This window comes from Piliocolobus tephrosceles, chromosome 2, assembly GCF_002776525.5.
Source record: "Piliocolobus tephrosceles isolate RC106 chromosome 2, ASM277652v3, whole genome shotgun sequence".
In the NCBI taxonomy this organism is placed as follows: domain Eukaryota; kingdom Metazoa; phylum Chordata; class Mammalia; order Primates; family Cercopithecidae; genus Piliocolobus; species Piliocolobus tephrosceles.
The window spans coordinates 83,750,557-83,774,918 of record NC_045435.1 but is presented as its reverse complement, the minus strand read 5'-3'; the positions used below and the strand labels follow the sequence as shown (position 1 = coordinate 83,774,918).

Genomic DNA, 24,362 nt, shown 5'->3' with positions numbered 1-24,362 from the left:
CATGCTCCTGCGTCCCCAAAAGACTGCCATAGAGCGGACGCCACGAGCGGCCAGAGAGGTTCCGCAGCCCCGGGAGGACCCGCCATAGAGCAGAGGCTCCAGGAGGCCAGAGCGACTTCTCCAGGCCCCGCGCGCTTTCTGTTCGTCGGTTCCACCGTCCTGGTCCCCGCCACGGCAGAGTCGGGGAAAGCTTCCTCTTATTGTGCACTTGTTTGTCCTAAGCCCGTTACAAGTATTGTTCGTTCATTCTACGAATATTTATTGACTGCCTATGTGCCAGGCCGACAAAGCTCCTGCCCTCCTGGAGCTCATGTTCTAATGATTGGTGACGGACTCTCTACCAGTAACATTTGCTGTATCCGCTTTATCACATGCCGTCTCTGCATCCAGCAATCCATCCTATTTTTTGATACATTCAAAGTAAATTGGAGATATCAGTACCTTTCATCCCTAAAAACTTTCGCCTGCTAATTGAGAACTACAAAGACGCTCAGCAGTTAACGACTGCCCTAACCACTGCACTAAGAGACCTGACTAAACTCTAGCATGGCGTCCTGATAAGTTAATAGCCTAAGGGCGGATCTCTAGGTGGACGTAGGCCCCTTTAAAATGTCTGCCCAAGAAAGCTCAGGGGTGCCAAAAGAATTCACCATTTGTTCCAGCCAATACCTCCCTTTCCTAGAGCGCTTCTTTTTTTTTTTTTTTTTTTTTTTTTGAGACAGGGTCTGGCCCTGTCACCCAGGTTGGAGTGCCCTGTCACCCAGGTTGGAGTGCAGTGGTGCAATGGTGCTCACTGCTGCTTAGACCTCCTGGGCTCAAGCCATCCTCCCAACTACAGGCACACACCTCCATGCCTGGCTAATTCTATTTTATTTTTTTCAGAGACAGGGTCTCACTAAGTTCCCCAGACTGGTCTTAAACTCCCGGGCTCAAGCAGTTCACCCACATTGGCCTCCCAAAATGCCAATATTACAGGTGTGTGCCATTGTGCCTGGCCTCTTTCCTTTTTATGGCCAAATAATATTCCAAATAATATACACCATAATATATATGTGGTGTATATATATATACACCACAATTTGTTTATCCATTCATGCAGTCATGGACACGGATAGCTTCCATCTTTTGACTATTGTGAATAATTCTGCTATAAACATGGGTGTACGAATATCTGTTTGAATCCCTGCTTTCTTTTTAATTCATTTGGATATACACTCAGAAGTGAAATTGCTGGATCATATACTAATTCTAGTTTAATGTACTGAGAAACCACCACACCATTTTCCACAGCAAGCTGAAGCATTTTACATTCCCATCAGCAATCCACAGGGTTCAAATTTCTCCTCATCCTTGATCTATATCTTGATAGGAGATTTGGGTGTATGGATTTGTCAGAATTATCTAATGGTAAATTTAATATTTGCACATTTTCCCTCAAAGCAAATTTCATCTTCACTAGAAAACCAAACAAAAAGAACCATAAATAAAGATTGAACTCTAGTTAATGATATTATTAAAGATAAACAGGCCGGGCGTGGTGGCTCATGCCTGTAATCCCAGAGCTTTGGGAGGTCAAGGCAGGCGGATCATGAGGTCAGGAGATCGAGACCATCCTGGTTAACATGGTGAAACCCCATCTCTACTAAAAATACAAAAAATTAGCCGGGCGTGGTGGCGCACACCTGTAGTCCCGGCTACTCAGGAGGCTGAGGCAGGAGAATGGCGTGAACCCAGGAGGCGGAGCTTGCAGTGAGCCGAGATCACACCACTGCACTCCAGCCTGGGCGACAGAGCGAGACATAAACAAAGCCAGGCATTAAAACGGTGAAAATAGATTTTATTCAGTAACTACTGGTGGTAGGGGAAAGAGCTGAACTCCATTCCATTTGTGCAGAGGTGATTGGGCATTCCAAAGGAAGAATAGGCCGGGTGCGGTGGCTCAAGCCTGTAATCCCAGCACTTTGGGAGGCCGAGACGGGCGGATCACGAGGTCAGGAGATCGAGACCATCCTGGCTAACACAGTGAAACCCCGTCTCTACTAAAAAATACAAAAAACTAGCCGGGCGAGGTGGCGGTCGCCTGTAGTCCCAGCTACTCCGGAGGCTGAGGCAGGAGAATGGCGTAAACCCGGGAGGCGGAGCTTGCAGTGAGCTGAGGTCCCGCCACTGCACTCCAGCCTGGAGGAGAGAGCGGGGATCCCCCCCCTAAAAAAAAAAAAAAAAAAAGGAAGAATAAGGGAGTAGGCAGGGGAGCAAGCAGGGGCTCACTGAGAGTCTGGGAAGTGAAAAATTAAAAGGATTGGTTAGCATAAATGTGATTAGGCCAACTGTGTCTGCTAGCTGGCAATCAGGGAAGTCAGGATTCTATTCTCCCACATAGACTGGGAGACATGAGCCCTACCTTTCTGATTACATTTCAAAGGAATGGATTTCAGGTCCTTGAGAAAAGACATTCCTAGGATGTAGGAAATACGTAGGTATATATCTCAGAGGGACAGAAGAAGGATTTGTAATTGTAAGCCTTTTAAAGTTAGTGCTGTAGAGGCGGCACACTATGACTCACACCTAATCCCAGCACTTTGGGAGGCCAAGGTGGGAAGATCACTTGAAACCAGTCTAAGCAACACAGTGAGACCCCCTTCTGTACAAAAAATTTTTTAAATTAGCTGGGTGTGGTGGCTCATGCCTGTAGTCCCAGCTACCTGGGAGGCTAAGGTGGGAGAATCAGTTGAGCCCCAGAAGTTGAGGTTGCAGTGAGCCATGATCGTGGCACTATACTCCAGCCTGAGTGACAGAGTGAGACTCTGTCTCAAAATAAGTAAATTTTTAAAAAGGAAGGATGTTCTGACATGCTACAACATGGATGACCCTTGAGGACAGTATGCTAAACAAAATAAGGCAGTCACAAGAGGACAAAAGTATGATTTCACTTATGTAAGGTACCTGTAGTAGTCAAAATCACAGATTCAGAAAGTAGAATGGTGGTTTCCAGTGGTTGGGGAGAGGAGGGAATTGGTGGGTAGTGTTTAATGGGTGCAGAGTTTTAGCTGCGGAAAATGAAAAAGTCCTGGAGATGGATGGTGGTGATGGCTGCACAACACGAATGTACTTAAGCCACTGAACTGTATTCTTAAAAATGGTTAAATAATAAATATTACGTTCTGTATATTTTACCACAATAAAAAATTGTAGCACACTGCTCCTGTAATCCCAGCTACTCAGGAGGCTGAGGCATGAGAATCACGTGAACCTGGGAGGCGGAGATTGCATTGAGCCATGATCGTGTCACTGCACTCCAGCCTGGGCGACAGAGCGAGACCCCTTCTCAAAAAAAAAAAAAAAAATTATATTTTATATATATATATATACATATATTTCATTCTACAGACAAGGGTCTACTAGCCTGGCCCTGGAGGACAACTATGAACAAGACAGACAAGGGCCTGTCCCTGTGGGGCTTACAGTCGAAGGGGGAGACGGCCATGCATACTAACAAGCTGCCCTTGCCAACTGAGGTCAGCACTGTGCAGAAAAGCTGCCTGGTCCAGCCTGGCCATCCAGGAGAGGTTGCCCCAAGCAAGCACCACATGAGTGGAAGTTTAAAGAAAAATTTTTTCAGGCAGAGGAGCAACATGTGCTAAGACCCAATGGACTCATTTTGTGACTTTTCCTCCACACCTCAGTGTGAATTCCCTGAGGGCTGAGCCAGGCCTGTCTGCTTCAACACCCTAAACCCAGCAGGTGTAAATGAAGGAATTGCGGGTTGCTGAACAAATGAGTGGAGAAACACCTGCCTACCTGGATCTAAAAGAAGTCTCTGCAGTTGAAGCTGAGAGACTCAGAGGGGGCCATGGGCTAGGTAACATAGAGGGGTCAGCAGGGGCCATACCACTCAGGATAGGGTGTGTGAGACAGGGAAAGTCCTGCAGCAGACTGATCTTTCTAAATGGTGACTCTGGCTACTGCCTGGAGCAGAGCGGAAGAAGGAGATCAGCCATCTAAATGAGGGATGAGGGCGGCTTGAACTAGGTGGTGACTGGGGATGGGGAGAGAAGTTAATGGATTAGAGGGATATTCAGAGGGTGGGAGGTAGGGTAGGTGGTCAAGGAGAGTGAGGCACCCAAGATGCCACCCAGCCTTCTGGCTTGGATGGCCGGCTGGATAACGGTGGCCTTCACTGGAGTGGACAACAGGGGGAAGACCTGGCTTAGTAGCCGTCTGTTGAGAGGAGGAGACAAAGGTCAGGAGTTCAGTTTGGACACACCAGATGGAGGGGCTCTGGGCACATCAAGCAGACAGTTGGCTGTGCGGGGGGTGGAACCCAGAGCAGGTCTGGGCCCATGTGCTGTCCCGCCAGCACCGGCAACACAGTTACCCTCCCCATTCTCAATCAGCAGCAACCATAGCTGCTTTCTGTCCACCCTGGCCCCCATCTCCCACATGCATAGGGTAGGCCAATTTCTCCTCTTCCTCTGTACCATGAGGATAATATTAACAATAATATCTGTCTCTTGTGGGGGAGTTGTGAGCAGTAAATGAATTCGGACACAAATGATGCTGAGAAGCATGACAGGCACAGGTCATAATTAGCTCTCTGCATCTCCTATCCACCCTCCCCCTGTGCAAACATGCTTCTAGCACTTGACATGGACCAGGCTTAGTGCTAGCCATCTCCCAACAGCCCAGGCTTGAACTCATCACACCCTTGCTCAAAGTATCTTAAGTATCTCCCACCCAAAAGGCTAATCACTTTCAGACGTCTGCGCCAGCGGGTCCCAACCCCCTTCCCAGCCACCTTCCCCACCCTCTTCATCAGCTCCTGCTCCCATCCCAGACACCTCCACATTCCCACAGCATACATCCCACCTGCCCATCTGCTTTTCTCTCCCTCCCTTCCCACCTTCCCCTTCCCAAGCACTGCTCTTTTTTCCAGGCGTCTCATCCAGGAACCTTCTCCTAATCCCTGCGGGAGATGAGCCTCTGCCCCTCCAAATTTCTACCTCTTCAGCTTCTCATCACTCGTTGGAATTCAGTCGGCTCCCTTTGACTTGTCTGATTCCCTTTTCCCCTGACATCAGCTCACTGAACACAGCAGGACACCCAAGTTTCTGTATGGTGGCGTCCCAGTGCCAGTGCCCAACACACTGCAGGGCTCGGTCGATACTGGCACAGGAAATAAGCAGAACTTCAAATGTACAGTGTCATGTTGATCCAGCTTCTCTCCCACAAAGACCAGAAGATAGGCCAGAAGGTGACCCTGGCCTAAGGACAATAAACTCTTCCCAGAAGCTGCTCTGTGAGACAAAGTCCAGGACAAGCAAACAGAGATCAGTGAGGGCTCTGGGCCCCCTTCTCTTCTCAGGGTCACTGCAGCCAGCACATCCCAGCCCAGGTCACAGACTGGATTGGCCAGGGGCCCTATCTGCCCAGTATGCTGTGGCTTTTGGGGAACAGGGTGGGTTCGGCCATAAAAAATAAGAAACTGCATGTGCAAGATGGGTCTCTGGGAACTCCTATGTCTAGGATCTTCAAGTCTGCTTCTCTGTCGTTACATGATGGGCTTGGGCTTCAGAGCCTGAGACACCTGGTTTGAATCCCTGTTCTGTCGCTTGGTGTGGGACCAGTGTCCCAGAAATGTTGTGAGGATAAAATTACACAATAAAGGCTTTAGAGGAATGCATGACACAAATGAGTCCTCTATTATGAAAACATGTCATTCATCTTCAGCTCCCCTTTATCCTTTATCTGCCAGGCCTCCCTGCCCAGGTGCAAGAACAAGGAAGCTCACTTCTGTTCTTTCTAGATCTGGGTAAGAACCTCCAGAGAGGTGAAACAACTGGCCTAAAGCGTGGATCTTCCATCACGCCTCACCCCGACCATCCAGACTGTCTCTGACAGAGCTAATACCAGGTTAGCCCTGTGAGAATCACCAGCATGGCTGGATGTCACACACTTTCTAAGCCACCGTGTCTGCCTCCCTGGCCAAAGCATGACTGAAAAGTGTGTTGATGCTGAAAGAATTTTGAAATAGTCTAGGCAACAAAGTCAGACCCTGTTTCTTTCTTTCTCTTTCTTTCTTTCTTTTTTTCTTTCTTTCTTTCTCTTTCTTTTATTTCTCTCTTTCTCCTTCTCTTTTCTTTCTCCTTCTCTTCTTTCTTTCTCTCTCTCTTTCTCTCTTTCTTTCTTTCTTTCTCTCTCTCTCTCTCTCTCTCTTTTTCTTTTCTTTTCTTTCTTTATTTTTGGAGACAGTCTCACTCTGTCACCCAGGCTAGAGTGCAGTGGCACAATCTCGCCTCACTGCAACCACCACTTCCCAGGCTCAAGCTATTCTCCTGCCTCAGCCTCCCGAGTAGCTGGAACCACAGATGCGTGTCACTATGCCTGGCTAATTTTTGTATTGTTGGTAGAGATGGGGTTTCACCATGTTGCCCAGGCTGGGCTGTAACTCCTGGCCTCAAGTGATCTGCCTGCCTCAGCCTCCCAAAGTGCTGATATTACAGGCGTGAGCCACCTCACCCGACTGAAACCCTGTTTCAACAGAAAATAAAAATGATCAGCTGGGTGTGGTGCCACATTCCTGTGGTCCCAGTTACTCAGAAGGCCGAGGTGGGTAGATCAGTTGAGTCTGGGAGGTCGAGGCTGCAGTGAACCAAGATCTCCCACTGCACTTCAGCCTCTGTGACAGAGGGAGACCCTGTCTTTAAAAAAAAAGGCCGGGCGCGGTGGCTCAAGCCTGTAATCTCAGCACTTTGAGAGGCCGAGATGGGTGGATCACAAGGTCAGGAGATCGAGACCATCCTGGCTAACACGGTGAAACCCCGTCTCTACTAAAAAAATATGAAAAACTAGCCAGGCGAGGTGGCAGGCGCCTATAGTCCCAGCTACTCAGGAGGCTGAGGCAGGAGAATGGCGTAAACCCAGGAGGCAGAGCTCGCAGTGAGCTGAGATCCGGCCACTGCACTCCAGCCTGGGTGACATAGTGAGACTCCGTCTCAAAAAAATGGGCAAAAAAAAAAAAAAAAGGAATTTTGAAAGTAAAGCCTGGCCAGGAGCAATGGCTCACTCCTGTAATCCCAGCACTTTGGGAGGCTGAAATGGGCAGATCACCTGAGGTCAGGAGTTCGAGACCAGCCTGGCCAATGTGGTGAAACCCTGTCTCTACTAAAAATACAAAAATTAGCTGGGCATGGTGGTGTGCACCTGTAATCCCAGCTACTTGGGAGGCTGAGGCAGGAGAATCACTTGAACCCAGGAGGCAAAGGTTGCAGTGAGCCGAGATCCTGTCATTGCACTCTAGCACTCAAGACCAAAACTCCATCTCAAAAAAAAAAAAGTAAAGCCTAATGAAGTTTAGAAATCTATTTTTAACTGTTGCTTCTTGTGACGTGTCACCGTGTCACTGGTGCTGCCCTGTGCCAGCCCGAGGAAGAGATGAGCCATCCGAGGGTCCTCACAGTTCACATAGGCTAAGTGCAGTTCTACACAGAGGGACACGGTCTGGAGCCCCATCAGGAGTTTACACCGCCCAGAGCTGGGAACCTCACCCCAGGCAGAAAGCTTCCACTGCCAAATTTTGATTCTTCAAACTGTGTTAGGTTGGTGCAAAAGTCATTGCAGTTTTTGTCATTAATATTTGCCTGCACCTTGTCTAATGTTTAATCCATGTTTATCCAGCACTGTATTGATTACTGGTCTGAGTGAGGTGACAGGGCAGCGGGAGCCTTAGAGCATGGATGGTGCCATGGGGCTTCGGGGGCTGCTGTTGTGCGTGTACCTGGTGTCTCTCCTCGTCCTGCAGGCCATGCCTGCCCTGGGCTCGGCTACAGGCAGGTCCAAGAGCAGCGAGGTATGTGGCTAAACCCACAGGGCAGAAATAGGCAGCTGAACCTGGATGAGGCCCCGGGTGGGACACAAGACCCCCACTCCAGGGGCCAGGGCCACCCCCACCACCTCCACCACTTCTGAGTGGAGCGGTGACCTCCTAGCAGCACCAAGGAGGTAAGGCTAAGGGGCAGAGGACACAGGCTACGTTCCACTCCCACCCCTGAACTGAGGCCGCAGTCTCCTGAGTTTTCCTCTCACACTTGACCCTGATTTTGTTTTGCAGAAGCGACAGGCTGTGGACACCGTGAGTAAGAGTCCTAGCAAAGGGGTCTGTGACGGAGCGCTTTTTACAGGCTTGCTTTTCCCAACCCCTCAGGGGTGGACTCCTCTGTCAGGGCCATAGGCAGGGGGTACTCTCCAGGGTCCTAGAAATGGGGACTTGTTCCCATCTCACCTCATGCTCCACAGCACAGTCTCAGCTAGAGAGCAGGGGTCTTCCTGGGAGGTCTGATCTGTTCTTCCGGCATCTGGGCACCATGCACTGGAGCTGAGTGCCAAGCCCCCACACCACAGGACGTACCTCACCGACAGAGGCTCTGTCCCGGTCCACAGCTCCTTCATGTCTCACTTTAGGCTGTCAATGGCGTGTTCATCCGGAGTTTGAAAGTCAACTGCAAAGTCACCTCTCGCTTTGCCCACTATGTTGTCACCAGCCAAGTGGTCAACACTGCCAATGAAGCCAGGGAAGTGGCCTTCGACGTGGAAATCCCCAAGACAGCCTTCATCAGTGACTTTGCCATGTGCGTGCCTGCCCAACTCCCATGCCCTCTCCCAGGGATGCCGCTTACTAGTCCCAGCCTAAGAACAAGGATTGGAGTGGCCAGATAGCACAGAGCATCTCCTCCTTCTAGAAGGGCCACAGACCAGCCCTGGCTCTGAGAGGAGGAAGAAGCTCTTTAGATCTGTGCTTGACTCCCATCTTGGAGGCAAACTGGGGCCCCTACAGCATGTTTCAGGCTAGAAACCAAGGGGCCAAGGTCAGCGTCTGAGGCTTCTTGCTGGCCTCTGACCTGGGTTGCTCACCTCATTGCCCATGGACCCCTGAGTTCCACCATGGGCAGTGGAAGGCCAGTCAGGAGGTGTCCTTATCCAAGGGCTCACATGGACAGGCCCTCTCAGGACCTGTATGGTCAGGAGGCTCATCTTTCCTGAGGGTATCCTCCCCTCCATGCAGTACAGCAGATGGAAACGCATTTATTGGAGACATAAAGGACAAGGTGACTGCATGGAAGCAGTACCGGAAAGCAGCTATCTCAGGAGAGAATGCCGGCCTTGTCAGGTGAGTTCTGGGCCCTGCTGGTCTCATCTCTAGGGTTGCCCTCCCCAGCCAGGACAGAGCTGACAGCTGCAAGGTGGCTTTGGTGGAGAACAGCCCAGGATGATGGAAGGGTGAGCAAACAGCTCAAACCCAGATGCCAGCACAGTGCACTGAACAGGCTGCTGTGCAGTTGCCCTTTTCCCAGATCTGCCACTGGGAGAAGTGGGCCCCCCCATCTTGGGCCCTGACCCTGACCAGCCAGCTGACACATTTGTGAGGTCCAGGGAAACCTGGGAGCAGCACTCATCTAAGAGAAATAAATTCTGAGGGCCACATGTTAAGTGACAAGGACTCATGTGTCATTTACCCTCTGTCTGTCTGCTGTTGCCTCTGGTGGCACATCCAGGGCCTCAGGGAGAACTATGGAGCAATTCACCATCCACCTCACCGTCAATCCCCAGAGCAAGGTCACGTTTCAGCTGACCTATGAGGAAGTGCTGAAGAGAAACCTTAAGCAGTATGAAATTGTCATCAAAGTCAAGCCTAAGCAGCTGGTGCATCATTTTGAGGTAGATCACAGGTCCCAGGGCAGAGGTCCTGCCCCTCTCTCTGTTACCATGACTCCCAACACTGGTTGAGCACCCACCATGTGTCACCCAGGCCTGAGAACACAGGGACAGGGATTAACTCCTCAGGGTGAGCTCTGATGCGCTCTTCTTGGGCAGGGAACTCCCTGAACTCTCTAACTTCCTCTTTATCTCTGAGCTTCGGTTTGCTCATCTGTTAAATGGGGGATTACTGTGGGTCCCAGGACTGCCACAGGGACCACAAGAAGTACTGAATGTCCAGGTAATTTTGTAAACCAGAAAGTCCCGCGCAGCCTGAGGGCCTGGAATTATTGCTGGCACCTAAGTAGTGGCTGAGTTGAGTGATGCAGGCATGTACACCTTCATTTGGTCAGTATCTTTGGAGTGCCTACTGAGTACCAGGCCCTGTGATCAGGGCTGGGTGGGTGCTGCACACAGTAGGTGGCCAGGACACATGTTGGCTCTTGGCTGAGACTTGGTGAGTGGGAGTCCTGGTAGAGAATTTGCTTCAGTGTGGTGTGAGCCCATAATCCCAGCTACGAGGGAGGCTGAGGCAGGAGGATGGCTTGAGCCCAGGAGTTTGAGGCCAGCCTGGGCAACAAAGCAAGATCCCATCTTAAAAAAAAAAAAAAAAAAAAAGAATTTGCTTCAATGGTGCAGATCGATGTGGACATCTTCGAGCCCCAGGGGATCAGCAAGCTGGATGCCCAGGCCTCTTTCCTGCCCAAGGAACTGGCAGCCCAAACTATCAAGAAGTCCTTCTCAGGAAAAAAGGTACATGGGATGGCAAAGGGGTGGTGGTGGTCCCTTTGGGGACTTCTCAGCCTGCCCACCCCTTATGGAATGTACAGCCTTAGCCGAGAAACCAGGCAGGGGCTGTGGTCTGCCCTCAGGATGAGAGAGGCTGGTGTCATGTGATTGGTGCCTAGGAGAACTCAGCAATCCTGGTTCTCAGGGCAATTTAGCAAAATCCTGCATGCTGAGGTGGGGAAGAAGCCAGCTCCAGCTCCACCACACACTGGCTGTATGGTCCAGGGTGAGTCGCTGGCTTGCTTGGGCCTCAGTGCCCTCTTTGCCTGCCTCACGCCCATGGAAGAGCATTCGGGGAAACATCTAGCACATAAATAAACCTCATGTGCTGGTGTGGTTAGGACTCCAAGCTTCAGGTTTCTTGGAAACATAAGTTTGGAAAGACCTTTGGCCTACCCAACGACTTCTCGCTTGCCACCATTTGCAGGAATCCCAGAAGCCCCTGGCTCACCCCCACCCCCAGGTTCCTGGAGGAGTGTGTTGTATGGATGGGTAGTGCCCTGCTTCCTGACTTGCCCCTAACCGGAGCCAGGAACAAACCCTTTAGTTCCCACTTATGTAGAGCCTGCACCACAGTTCATTTAAAAGAAGTACTTCTTACAGTTTAGAAAGGCTTCCTTTTAAACAAAATATGACACCTCAGAGTGTTAGCAAACACGCTTGCTTTCTGTGGGGGAACAAAGGGATGGGTTCTTCTCTTCCCAAGAATTTTTCAAGATTCTATTTTATCTTCCTTCCTTTCTCTCCTCTTCCTCCACCTCCTCCTCCTCCTCCCCTCCTCCTCTTCTTCTTCTTCTTCTCTGCTGCTGCTTCTTCCTTTTGCTTCTGCTTCTTTTTGATGAGCTTATCTTACTTTTATAACAAACAAAAATTTCTTTATAGAAAAATGTATCAGGCCGGGCGTGATGGCTCAAATCTGTAATCCCAGCACTTTGGGAGGCCGAGACAGGCGGATCACGAGGTCAGGAGATCGAGACCATCCTGGCTAACCCGGTGAAACCCCGTCTCTACTAAAAAATACAAAAAACTAGCTGGGCGAGGTGGCGGGCGCCTGTAGTCCCAGCTCCTCGGGAGGTTGAGGCAAGAGAATGGCATGAACCTGGGAGGCGGAGCTTGCAGTGAGCTGAGATCCGGCCACTGCACTCCAGCCCTGGGCGACAGAGCGAGACTCTGTCTCAAAAAAAAAAAGAAAAATGTATGAAGTCCAGGAATATAGAAAGTATTGAATAAAAACCATCACTAGCTTCCCCAAGCACATCACCAACTCCAGCCAGACCTCAGCTTCCATCCTGGACCCTTCCTTCCAGTCTCTGTTCTTTGTCAACCTGGGCAGCTTTTATTTCCCAGCACAGTATTGTAGTGTTGACAGATGAGTTGACAGATGTCAACAGTTTGAGTTGACAGATGTGTCCCATGCTATCACATTGCTGTTATTTTGTTCTTATTTATGTACCCAAAGTGATGATGTTCATTGTAGAAAATCCCAATGATTCAGAAGAGTATAAGCAAGGCAATGGGTCATCTCTCCCACCACCTACAGGTGTGTGCTTTTGACAGCTAAGTGAGTGAGTGGCCCACCGAACTCGTTTCTGTACCCATGCAAACACACACACACACACACACACACACACACCTTCTTATGTTGTCTTTGCAAACATCCTGTTTGTGGTTACACAAACCTGTAACGGCTCAGACTCTTGATGGTTCCAGGGTCACGTGCTGTTCCGTCCCACTGTGAGCCAGCAGCAGTCCTGCCCCACATGCTCTACATCCTTACTGAACGGGCATTTCAAGGTGACCTATGATGTCAGTCGAGACAAGATCTGCGACCTCCTGGTAAGCCCTGAGCTTCTGGCTCAGCACCTAGAGGATGGGCAAGGGGTGCTGTGAGAGTGGCCTCACTTGTTCTCCCCTATTTCAGGTGGCCAATAACCACTTTGCCCACTTCTTCGCCCCCCAAAACCTGACAAACATGAACAAGAATGTGGTTTTTGTGATTGACATCAGTGGCTCCATGAGAGGCCAGAAAGTGAAGCAGGTAGGCTGCAGCTTGAAACAGCTCACCCAGCAGAAGCTTCCGCAGCCCCTTTGCTCACCGCATGCCAGTTTTGCTGCCAGAGTCTGGTTTGGGATTTATCCTCCTGGTCAGAGGCAGGGTGATTTAACAGGAAATCCCAGTGGTTAGCATCTCCGGAATCAGCATCACTTCCTCACTGTGCAGTTGTGAGAAAGTGCATTCACCTCTCCTCAATGGCAAAAAATGGGACTGACAATGGTGTCCACAGGGTCATGGAGTTACCCCCTGGGGAAGTGCTTAGAAGAGGAAACCTGTGCACTACAAGTGCTGGGGGTAATTATGGTGGTCTGTGGGGAGGCATCTTATAGCAGGGAATAGCTCTCTACCCACAGGGTTTGGAGTGCTCTCTCCATGGTGCAGTAGACATGGCTGGACAAGGAGTATTCTAGAAGCACAACTCCTGGGGTCCTTTCTCTTAATCCTGCCCCTCCAGAACTCCTGATCATTTCTTTTCCCCATCCTGGGTTCCTTTGCCTTCTCCACCCCCCTCATCCACCCCAAGGCCTGGCAGGATGCTCCTGTCTCGGGGTCACCTGGTTGTCCTATCTCCTCCTGCTTGTCCACTCTGTGGATCTCTGAAACAGGTATTGGAGTTGATGGAAGGTGCTGTCCTGGGACAACCTTGGGGCCCTGTCCGTTTACTGACTGTTCTGTCCTTGCAGACCAAGGAGGCACTCCTTAAAATTCTGGGGGACTTGCAGCCAGGAGACTACTTTGATCTGGTTCTTTTTGGGTCTCGAGTGCAATCATGGAAGGGCTCACTGGTGCAAGCATCTGAGGCTAACGTACAAGCGGCTAAAGACTTTGTGCGGCGCTTTTCCCTGGATGAGGGTAAGGGTGGGGGTCTCAGGCCACCTTGATGTCACCTCTGTCCCTTCAGAACAAGGGCATACACTGGTCTGCTTTCTCTTCTTTGCAGCCACAAACCTGAATGGAGGTTTGCTCCGGGGAATTGAGATCTTGAACCAAGTTCAGGCAAGCCTCCCAGAACTCAGCAACCATGCCTCAATTCTCATCATGTTGACAGACGGCGATCCCACAGAGGGTAAGCACCTTGGGGGCTGCCTTGGGAGGTGGTGATCTTGTCACCTGAGACATGCAAGCTGAAGTTGGAAACCCAACCATTGGAGATGCCATCAGGGGGCAGAAAGGCTCAGAGCAATGTCAAGCACTGGTCTAAGAAAAACAATTCAGACCACAAAGTCTGTGGGAGCTCCATGGTGTACTTCTGTTCTGTGAGTTGAGAAATTGGAAATCTCTAAATGACACAGGTCTGTACGAGTCCCTGGAGGATGGGCAGGATTCCACGCTTCTGTTTATGGTTTAATGAACTATTTATTTATTGCCTACTGTGTGCTAAGCATGAGGCTAGGGACTGAAATACCAAGGGAACAAGACATATCTCTGCCCTCAAAGAGCCCAGGACCTACTCGGGGAGGGAGATCCAGGAGTAGATACTGAGGGCTCTGAAAGAACAGGGTGCTTGGGGCTGTGGAACCATAGACAAGGGACATCTGACCCAGGGGGATGTCTGGGAGGGCCTCCTGGAGGAGGTGACTCCTGAGCTCAGTCTAGAAAGAGGAGAGAGTGTCAGGAAGGAATCCCAGGCAGAAGGGGCAGCTTAAGTCATAAAAGGGGTGTGTGCACTGGCATAGCCTGCCTGGGAACTGTGGGCCTGTGCAGAACGGGGTGAAACAAGGTTGGGAAGGTCAGCAGGGTCCCACGGCAAAGGAGCCATGGCAGGGTTTCGAGCAGAATCAGACCTGCTGCTGATGGACCTACCTAGATGGGCGGAGTCTGTGAGGAGCTGTTGGTAGCTGCTGCAGTCTCCCAGGAGAGCAAGGAGGAGGTGATGTCTCAGGACGCCCGGGAGACTGGAGATGCTCTGAGATGGAAGGCTTGAGCCTCAGGGAGTGTTCCCCAGAGCCCCCTCATGCCCCACATGCCTGTGGGCCAGCATCCCGTCACTACCCAGGTGTGTGGCTGCAGGGGTGACAGACCGTTCCCAAATCCTCAAGAACGTCCGCAACGCCATCCGGGGCAGGTTCCCGCTCTACAACCTGGGTTTCGGCCACAATGTGGACTTTAACTTTCTGGAGGTCATGTCCATGGAGAACAACGGACGGGCCCAAAGAATCTACGAGGACCGTGATGCCACCCAGCAGCTGCAGGTCTCCCCTCACAACCCTCTGTACCTCCAATGGCATGCCATAGGGAGCCCAGCCTTGGTGGCCATTTGCCCATCAGCCTAGATGAGCAGATAAAGCTCTGGCATAGAGTTCAAATCAGCTGCATGGGCCAGGCGTGGTGGCTCAAGCCTGTAATCCCAGCACTTTGGGAGGCCGAGGTGGGTGGATCAGGAGTTCGAGACCAGCCTGGCCAACATGGTGAAACCCCATCTCTACTAAAAATACAAAAATTAGCCAGGTGTGTTGGTGCGTGCCTGTAGTCTCAGCTACTTGAGAGGCTGAGGCAGGAGAATCGCTTGAGCCCAGGAGGTGGAGGTTGCAATGAGCTGAGATTATGCCACTGCACTCCAGCCTGGGCAACACAGTGAGACTCTTTCTCAAAAAAAAAAAAAAGAAAGAATATCAGCAGCATGACCTCGAGCCAGCTACTTGACCTCTCGGACCCTCAGATTTCTTCTCTAACTTGGGAATTCCCAGCACTCCACTTTGTGGGCAGGCTTCCCATCAGGGGCCCAGGATGCTCAGCTCTAAGGCTGCGACCTCTATCCCTGCAGGGTTTCTACAGCCAGGTAGCCAAACCCCTGCTGGTGGATGTGGATTTGCAGTACCCCCGGGATGCCGTCTTGGCCCTGACCCAGAACCGCCACAAACAGTACTACGAAGGCTCAGAGATTGTGGTGGCTGGGCGCGTTGCTGACAACAAACAGAGCAGCTTCAAGGCTGATGTGCGGGCCCATGGGGTAAATGGTGGGCCATGGAGGGTGGAGAGGCCAGGCAGCACCCTAGAGGCTCCAAACCCACACTGTTCCCCATTCCTGCCAACCCCCAGAGGCCTCTCTTTCCCCAGAGTAGTGCCCTCACCCCCGTCATGCCACATACACCCCAGTCCTGAACATCCCTCCACACAGGCATCCTGGGGGCTGGATTGGCTAGAATGGGGCCAATAGGCCCTTGATCTGTTGCAGTCCCTTGGCCCCCAGTGACCAATTGTTATTTTTCACATCATTCATCCCAAGGTGCAAGAGAACAAGAAACCAACCTCTCCCTTCTCATTTGATAACCGTTTCCCGAACACCTACTGTGTGCCAGGTTTTGTGCCATGGTGCAGTGCATGTGTGTATGTGCACCTGTGTGTGGTGGGGACAGGCATGTGAGACCTGGACCCTGCCCTCCAGAACACAGACAATGCCCTACAGTGTGGTCAAAGGTTCAGAACTCAGGCTTTGAGTAAGGAGAGTTGAGCTGGACCCTGGTGCCACCCTGACAGCTGGGCATCCTTGGGCAAGGGGTCCAGTTCTCTAGGCCTCAGTTTCCTTTACTGTACCATACTGCACCAGAGCATTGTGTGGAGCAAATGGAATAATCCATATAATACCCGTAGGCAGCAGCTGGTGCATAGGATGCCCTTGGGAAGTGGTGCCACAGTTAATGTAGCTGGATGGAGGAGGCACATTTTTGTGCCGTGGCAAGTTGAATGGTGCACCCTGCCTAGAACTGGGTGGGCATTTGGAGTGGGTCATAGTGGAAACAGCTGGGTGCTTATGGGCCTCCCCCAGAGAAACTCCACAAGGCAGGGCCTAGTTCTCCCATTCCATACGATCCCTAGGGTCCAGGCCAAGCCTGGCTCACAGAGGATGCTTGGCAAGAATGAACGAATAGGATGAGGCGAACAGGCTCAGGAAAGCAGGTGATGCTGAGGACGAAGCTGCAGAGACCAGATGAAATGGACCCCTCAGAGCCCTGAGCACTAGCCAGGGGCCGTGCTCATCATGGTGCACCGCCCCTCTCTGTACCTCAACTCTCAGGAGGGACAAGAATTCAGTACAACCTGCCTAGTGGATGAGGAGGAGATGAAGAAACTGCTCCGAGAGCGTGGCCACATGCTGGAGAACCACGTTGAGCGCCTCTGGGCCTACCTCACCATCCAGGAGCTGCTGGCCAAGCGGTAGGGCCCCTGCAGCTGCCCCACGTGGGCACTGACCACCCAGAGTCCCCTCACCCTTTGCAGGTGAGCAGAGGAGGGGTGGGTCTCAGGCAGGTAGGTCAGATTTACTTTCCTCTTCTGCTTGGCTCACTGAGTTAATATCAACCAGTCAGTCAACAGTCCGGGCAGACCCACCAGGGCACAAGGCAGCCTGCTATTTACCCTCAGTCAGCACAGGGAGGCTCAGGGAGGTTAGACCTCTTGACCCGGATCTCACAGCTATTAACTGCTCTGCATATCTCTGAGGCATACCCCTCAATCCCACCAAATCTCCAAGTGATCTCTGTAAGAAATCATTAAACCTGGAGGCCCCTGAAGACGTAGCCACTACACAGGATACCATGGGGGCTTAATACATATGTGTCGAATTAATGAATGAATGATTGAGTGAATGGATAGGTGAAAGGATGAGGGCCGTGCAAGTCACGGCTTGGAGCCAGCCTCTGTCTTGAATGCAGGATGAAGGTGGACGGGGAGGAGAGGGCCAACCTGTCATCCCAGGCCCTGCGGATGTCGCTGGACTATGGGTTTGTGACCCCGCTGACCTCCATGAGCATCAGGGGCATGGCGGATCAGGACGGCCTGAAGCCCATCATCGACAAGCCCTCAGAGGGTATAGGCTGCAAGGGTCTGCAGAAGGGGAGGCCGTGGGCCAAAAACCTCTGGGGCTTTAATTCTTTTCTCTTTCCCTCCCTTCCAGATTCTCCACCTTTGGGTGAGTTTTAAATTGCATTAGTTTCAGCTCTGGGCTTCGGTGGCTGGGCAGGTGGCAGGTGCTCTGGCCCCAGGCACACAGCTCCCCATCCTTCTTCTTCCCCGACTCCACTCCTTCCCTTTCTTCCGTCCCCTGAGCCACCCTTCTCCACATCACCGCGAACTCCCTGCCACGCTTTGTGAGCTTTTGTGCAGGCTGAACACCCAGCAGCCTCCACCGGTCCCCTCTTGGTGTGAGCGTATGTCTGTGAGAAGGCAGGACCCCAGGGGAGGGCTGAGACTCCCAGAGGGAGGGCTAGGTCCAGGCCTGTGGTGAACAGAGCTGCATGCCTTTCGTGTGGGGCGCCGTGGGTGACACTGCCTTCAATAGTATGTCTTTGTCTTCTACAGAGATGCTGGGACCCAGGAGGAGTAAGTGGCAGCCATCCTGGCCATTCACATCTCTACACCTCTTTGATTATTACCCAGTTGGCTTTCTTCCTCCGTTCTAGCTGTCTTCACTGCCTGTCACTGGGAATCCTTAGAACAGACCCCGGAACAGCCTGGCCTCCCCAAGCTGAGGTCCTTGTGGGAGGAGACAGAGAGGGGGCCAGTTAAACATGCCAGGCCAAGCTTCTGTTCCCGTGTCCCGAGAGCCAGTCACGGGCATGTGATGTTGAGTGGACATCCTTGCTTGGTGGCCTCAGGCTAACCCCACCAATGAGGAAAGAGTCATCAGAGGGATCAGCAGCTCCAGGGAAGGCCTGGCTGCCCCGCTTCTAAATGCCACTCCCTTTCCATCAGCGTTCGTGCTGTCAGCCTTGCAGCCTTCTCCTACTCGTTCCAGCTCCAATACCCAGCGGCTGCCAGACCGAGTGACCGGCGGTGAGTCCTTGGAAGGGTCTGAGGGACACCCTTGTTTGGGACCCACCCTGCCTGACTCCCAATCTCTCTCTCTCTCTCTCTCTCTCTCTCTCTCTTTCTGGGACCTACCTAGCTGAACCCCAGCCCCTGGCCAGCCCCATCTGCCCGATGTCCAATCTAACGAATTCCATGCTGTGCCCCCAGTGGACACGGACCCTCACTTCATCATCCACGTGCCCCAGAAAGAGGACGCTCTGTGCTTCAACATCAACGAGGAGCCTGGTGTGATCCTGAGTCTGGTACAAGACCCCAACACAGGTATGGTGGGCATCACGCCTCTGCCAGACAGGGCCAGGGCTCCTCTGCCCTCAACATTCAGCCACAAACAGGACTGTGGCCAAGGCCTCCACTGCCCTCTGCCTGGGCACCATCTACCTGGCTGGGCTGTGCCTGCTGCCTTCCCACCCCATCCTCCTGGCTGTGTCTGCACAGGGCCAGCTTCATGGGCATGTGACTGGAGTAGGCACACAGGGACTTTTTTTTTTTGAGGCAGTCTTGCTCTGTCACCCAGGCTGGAGTACAGTGGTGTGATCTCTGCTTCCTGCAACCTCTGCCTCCTGGGTTCAAGTGATTCTCTTGCCTCAGCCTCCTGAGTAGCTGGGACTACAGGTGCATGCCACCATGACTGGCTTATTTTTGTATGTTTAGTAGAGATGGGGTTTCACCATGTTGACCTGGCTGGTCTCGAACTCCTGACCTCAGGTAATCTGCCCACCTCAGCCTCCCAAAGTGCTGGGATTACAGGTGTGAGCCGCCGTGCCCAGCCGGTTTAATGTTCTTCCGTTGCCGCCTTGAAACCCTTAACGCTTTTTAAACAAGGGGCCCTTCCTTTTTATTTCATACTGGGTCCTGCAAATATGTCAAGGTCCTGCCCCACCTTCCCCACGAAGCACGGCTGAGCAGAGCCTCCAAGTGCCTCTCTCCCAGCAGTGCCTTGGTGATGGGGAATGGTTCCCTCTCCTTATCTCAGCCCTGCTCCCTCCTGTCCCCCTACCTCCCTGGCCACTCAACCCATCTGCAAGTGTTTGTTGTGCACCAGTGAGGGGCTGGGAACGCAGTGGGAGCCAAGATAGTCCCTGCTTTCATAGAGTTTAGGGAAGGGGAAGACAAACTGGTGAACACGTTCTGAGATGATCATTTCAGAGCATGAGATGTGCTAGGTTGGCAGAGTGAGAGTAGGGAGGGGGCTCTGTGGCTGCCCAGGTCAGCGGAGACCTCTGTGAAGAGGTCCCACAATGCATTTCCAGCACGATGGGAGCCTGTCCCTGTGTCAGGGGCTGGGGCCCCAGAGAAGGAGCAGGCTGGGTCCTGTCCTCAGGGAGGCAAGATCTCCGTTAAGACCCAGAATCAAAAGCTGAGTATGGGATATTTGGCATGGCAGGAGGGGTGGAGAGGAAGCAGAGGTGGTGCTGTGTGTAGGACCAGACCTGGAGACCCCGAGGCAGGAGACTCTCAAAGACGGAGTGGCACAGGCAGAGTGTAGGGGCCTCTTAGGAAGGAGGCACAATCCTGCTGAGCAAAGCCAGGTAGGCCCCTTCCCAACCTGGATGCTCTCTTGCTCCACTGCAGGCTTCTCAGTGAACGGGCAGCTCATTGGCAACAAGGCCAGGAGCCCTGGGCAGCATGACGGCACGTATTTTGGGCGGCTGGGAATCGCAAACCCTGCCACGGCCTTTCAGTTGGAAGTGACTCCTCAGAACATTACGCTGAACCCCGGCTCTGGTGGGCCTGTGTTTTCCTGGAGGGACCAGGCTGTGCTGCGGCAGGATGGGTAACCTGCCAGGGCCTGGGCAAGAAGCAGGGGGAGGTGTGGCCTGGGCCCCGGACGCTGCTGTCTGAGTCTGCAGGGCCCTCGACCCTGAGCCATGTCTGTGGGTGACGCCCATGTGGCCTGTGCAGACATGTCAGTCTCCATGGGCCACCCAGTCCTCCATTTCCCTTGGTTCCTGGATATGTCCTCTGGGTCCAGAGGCTGGACCCAGAGGACCAGCCTCTGGACCAGTCCTCTGGGCTGCATGTCCAGTCCTCTGGGCTGCATGGCATCTGTGTTCCCACTGCATCTTAGCTCTGAATGCCATCCACGTCTCCACCAAACAAAGCCAGCTCATCCTCCCAGGCCCAGCAAAGAGGCCACCTCTTCCCCTCAGCCCTCCTGCTCTCTTCCTCTGTTGAACTCCAGATTTCTCTGGGCTTCTCATCTGTCTTAGTCTGCGTTGTCTCATGATTTTTCCTTCCTTTACTCATTCATTCATTCAACAAACTCTGCTGAGCACCAGAGCAATGCTGGTAGCAATGCTGGTAGCAGAGGTGTAGGAAGAGGTGGGGAGAGTCTGCTATGGAAGTCACAGGTGACAAGTGGGAGTCAGAGAACACGGACTCTGATGTTAGACAGCCTGAAGTCCAAGTCCTGGCTCCTCTGCTTACCAGCTGTGCCACCTTGGGCAAGTTACTTAACCTCTCTGAGCCTTGGACTTCACAGGCTCAGAGTGAGAACTGAATGATGCAGTTTGCATAGAGGACTTAGCACAGGGTCTGGCACATTGCGAGGGCCCTATGCACAATAGCAACATGTGGAAGGGGTGTGGAACAGGTAACAGCCGGCCATCTGGGGATGAAGGCCATGGGGTGGGGGTGTGGTCATAAGGGTTGGGTCCCAGATGACAAGGGCAGCCGAATGGAGAGGGATGCAGAGCAGCCGCACCTGCCCTCACGGCCACCTGGCCCTGCAGGGTGGTGGTGACCATCAATAAGAAGAGGAACCTGGTGGTGTCTGTGGACGACGGCGGCACCTTTGAGGTTGTTTTGCACCGAGTGTGGAAGGGGAGTTCCGTCCACCAGGACTTCCTGGGCTTCTATGTGCTGGACAGTCATCGGATGTCAGCCCGGACGCATGGGCTGCTGGGTACGGCTGGCCAGGCTGGCAGGGCTGTGGGGAAGGGTGTTGAAGCCAGAGAACGTGTGGGACCTGGGGCCACCGGTCAGCTCTATAGCTGGGCACCAGGACAGGCCCACCTCCAGTGTGGCCTCAAAGGCGCAGAGCCGTCTGAGGGGCTGTCTTGGTGAGGCTGTGAGCACACACACAGTGAAACAAACGCTTAAGTGAGCCTGGGAGCAAGTGAAGGGCAGAGGTCTGATCGCAAAAAGAAAGGCCCAGAGGGTTCCCAGGGACCTTGTGAGTAGGGTGGGTCACTGACCACACTGCTCCTGTGTGGCCTTTCTACAGACACTGCTCTCTATGGGCACTTGTCCCTCAAACCTCTCTCCCCAGACAGATCCCGTTTTAAAAGACAGGAGGTAGGACCACCTAGAAATGTATCTACTTCTCTACAGCAAGTGAACCAAAGGTAGCTTTTCATACTGGGACTTTTAGCAGAAACAGTCAAGCTCTGGAAAAAAAGCGGTCAAGCAATGCTCTAAGCCCGCAGTGGGTACCTGCTGAGTGTAGGGCAGGAGCAAGTCCCCGAGACAGTAACCACTGTCTCCAATGTGCCTTTCTAGGGCAATTTTTCCACCCCATTGGTTTTGAAGTGTCTGACATCCGCCCAGGCTCCGACCCCACAAAGCCAGATGCCACGATGGTGGTGAAGAACCACCGGCTCACGGTCACCAGGTGGGTGAGCCTGCCTGCCACGCACGTCTGCCCTCGGCCACTTTGCAGTTCTTGCGGGTCTTCCTCTAGGTGTCACATGGGTGGGCTTCCTGGGGAGGTGCTGCCCTACTGGTCCGAAGGGTGACCCCAGCTGGCTTGTCTCTGCACAGGGGTTTGCAAAAGGACTACAGCAAGGACCCGCGGCATGGGGCCGAGGTGTCCTGCTGGTTCATTCATAACAATGGGGCTGGACTCATCGATGGTGCCTACACTGACTATATCATCTCCGACATCTTCTGAGCCCTCTGGCCAGCATGCCTGTCCTCCCCTGGGGCCAAGGCAGAGGAGGAAGACGACATCCTGACCTGCTGCTGAGGCTGCACCTCCTTAACTAAGCTGGTTCCTTGTGCCAAAGCACCTCATGACTTCCATTAAAGAGAGGCCATGTCCACCCTGAGCTGGCTGATTTTGGGGAGGGAGGATGGCAGGGAGGCAGCCCAAGATGCTGCCCCTCAGATGGACTTAGGGGTTACAGCAGATCCAGGGACAGGAGAAGCAGGTCAGAGGCTGGGAAGAAAGCTCACACCATTTCCCTGCCGAAGGTTTGTAACGTCTGACAGCCAGGCTGGTATTTTCCAAAGGCAGAGACAGTCCCTGCCCGGAAGCTGTGATTTCAGGGGGCCAGGAGTGGCATGCTACCATCTCCTCATGTAAATGCCTGGAATTACCCCCATCAGGGCCCCTCCCTTGGCTTGGCCTTGGGGCCCAGTCAAAACGCAACATCGCTGGTGTAGGGAGGTGAGCCACACTTTAGAGAGCTCTGAGTGTGAACGCGAACAGGCCTCCACCCACTGCTTCCCAGAGGCTTTCTGCTTTTTCTCTGCTAGTTTCTGTCCAGTTTCCACTACAAATGAGGCTCACAAGGGACCAGATAGAACAAGGACTGGTTTTGAGGGCCTGGATCAATAACACCAATGCTGAGCTCAAAGGCTGCCCCAGGCCTTGGGAACACAGAGCGCCTAGCAGCAGGCTGTGGGGCGGCCAGCCCACCTTCCCAGGTATCCTGGGGTTCTCCAGGAAGAGCTGTGAGCTGCCAGCTGTTGGGGTCACGCTTGGCAAGTCCTGCCCAATGGGAGCCTCATCTCCCTCTCCTATAGAATGGAAAGGGGGTGAACCCAAAGATCTCTTAGATTCCGTCTAATTCTAAACTCTGCATGACAACTCTGGTTCCTCCAAGTCCCCAGCCATCCCTTGAGGCCGTTTGAGCAGCTCCAGAATCCCTATTTCGAGTTGTCCCTCTCCCCAAACTAACTCCAGGCACTTGAGGATGGGGCAGTGGTCCAGATGAGAGAGGACAGGAGAAGCTCTACAGGCAGCTGCTGGTCTGTGAGGAGGAGCCATTGGGCAACAGCGCCAGCCACCCAGTGCCAGCGGCCACGGGACTGAAAACGTCCCAGGAACCAGAAAGTGAAGCCATGGCAGCTCTGAGGGCTCTTCTCTCCACACCCAGGCACCAGCACCTGCTGGGTTTGGCCTCTATCAGACCCGAGCTTGGTGCCTGCTGCCAGTGAGGCTGGTGTAAGGGTTCAGGAGGCCTGAGGGAAACAGGCACCGGCCCACCAGACACCAAGCACAGGCAGCATCTGCCACTTGGCCATCACTTCACTGGCTTGGAAACTCTCTCTTTTCAATTTTTTTTTTTTTTTTTTTTTTTGAGATGGGGGTCTCTTCATGTCACCCAGGTGGGAGCACAGTGGCACGAACACAGCGCTCACTGCAGCCTCGAACGCCTGGGCCCAGGCGATCCTCCAGCCTCAGCCTCCCAAAGAGCTGGGATTACAGGCAAGAGCCATAGTGTCTGGCTGATTTGGCAACTCTCTGTCATTGCTCTGTGGCTTCTGCCTCTGCCAGCCATTAGACCATACCCTCCTCAGGGCTTCCGCTGCCCCGCGGCATCTGCCTTCTGCCTTCTCGGCTCCTCTGCTCCCAACAACTCTCTCTGAACATATCCCAGTCAGCACTAGAGCTTTCAGCTGAGGCCGCTGCACACCCCATAAGTTAGTTGTCCTGGACCCAGCCATCCTTGTCTACTCCATGCAGTAGTAGGCTGCCCAGTGGAAGGGTCACAGGGTCAGCTTAGCTCAGAGAAGCCATGGCTATGGTGGGCGTGCAACAGCTGCCCTGAAGGGGCTAGGCTGGCAGGGTCCTGGGGCGGCTCAGGAGGTCCCAGCCCCCACTGAGACCAGGTCCTGCCTCTAAAGCTCCTGGTCTAAAGCAGTGGAAGCTGGAGCCCAGCCTCACTATAGACTTTTAGGGCAATGACTCCCCAAAAGGCTGAGGGCAGCCAAGTGCCTGGCTGGGCCCTGG

The 24,362-nt window shown here is 52.9% G+C and overlaps 1 protein-coding gene across 3 annotated transcripts; it reads left to right on the top strand.

Annotated features, from left to right (window-relative positions):
* The first annotated feature begins 7,705 nt into the window (after positions 1–7,705).
* Positions 7,706–22,446, top strand: ITIH1 (inter-alpha-trypsin inhibitor heavy chain 1). Of its 3 annotated transcripts, XM_023195550.2 has the most exons (22): positions 7,706–7,846; positions 8,108–8,128; positions 8,458–8,624; positions 9,059–9,163; positions 9,549–9,711; positions 10,390–10,503; positions 12,250–12,375; positions 12,461–12,577; positions 13,279–13,447; positions 13,536–13,661; positions 14,606–14,787; positions 15,360–15,545; positions 16,611–16,750; positions 17,248–17,402; positions 17,490–17,504; positions 17,894–17,914; positions 18,287–18,367; positions 18,551–18,664; positions 19,976–20,177; positions 21,136–21,308; positions 21,905–22,016; positions 22,166–22,446. In XM_023195550.2, the coding sequence occupies exons 1-22, from the start codon at positions 7,730–7,732 to the stop codon at positions 22,293–22,295; spliced, it is 2,736 nt and encodes a 911-aa protein (XP_023051318.1). In that variant the 5' UTR covers positions 7,706–7,729; the 3' UTR covers positions 22,296–22,446. The 3 variants fall into 3 exon arrangements, with proteins under 3 accessions (XP_023051318.1, XP_023051319.1, XP_023051320.1); XM_023195551.2 differs by lacking the exons at positions 7,706–7,846; positions 8,108–8,128; positions 8,458–8,624; positions 9,059–9,163; positions 9,549–9,711 and adding an exon at positions 10,035–10,207; XM_023195552.1 differs by lacking the exons at positions 7,706–7,846; positions 8,108–8,128; positions 8,458–8,624; positions 9,059–9,163; positions 9,549–9,711 and adding an exon at positions 10,040–10,098.
* Positions 22,447–24,362: the final 1,916 nt, after the last annotated feature.

What these genes read in the sequence shown, in the direction of transcription:
- ITIH1 (XM_023195550.2), top strand. Translation starts at nt 7,730, where the DNA reads ATGGATGGTGCCATGGGGCTTCGGGGGCTGCTGTTGTGCGTGTACCTG. An exon ending in GAGAATGCCGGCCTTGTCAG is followed by an intron (nt 9,164 to 9,548) that starts GTGAGTTCTGGG and finishes TGGCACATCCAG; the next exon opens with GGCCTCAGGGAGAACTATGG. An exon ending in AGTCCTTCTCAGGAAAAAAG is followed by an intron (nt 10,504 to 12,249) that starts GTACATGGGATG and finishes TGATGGTTCCAG; the next exon opens with GGTCACGTGCTGTTCCGTCC.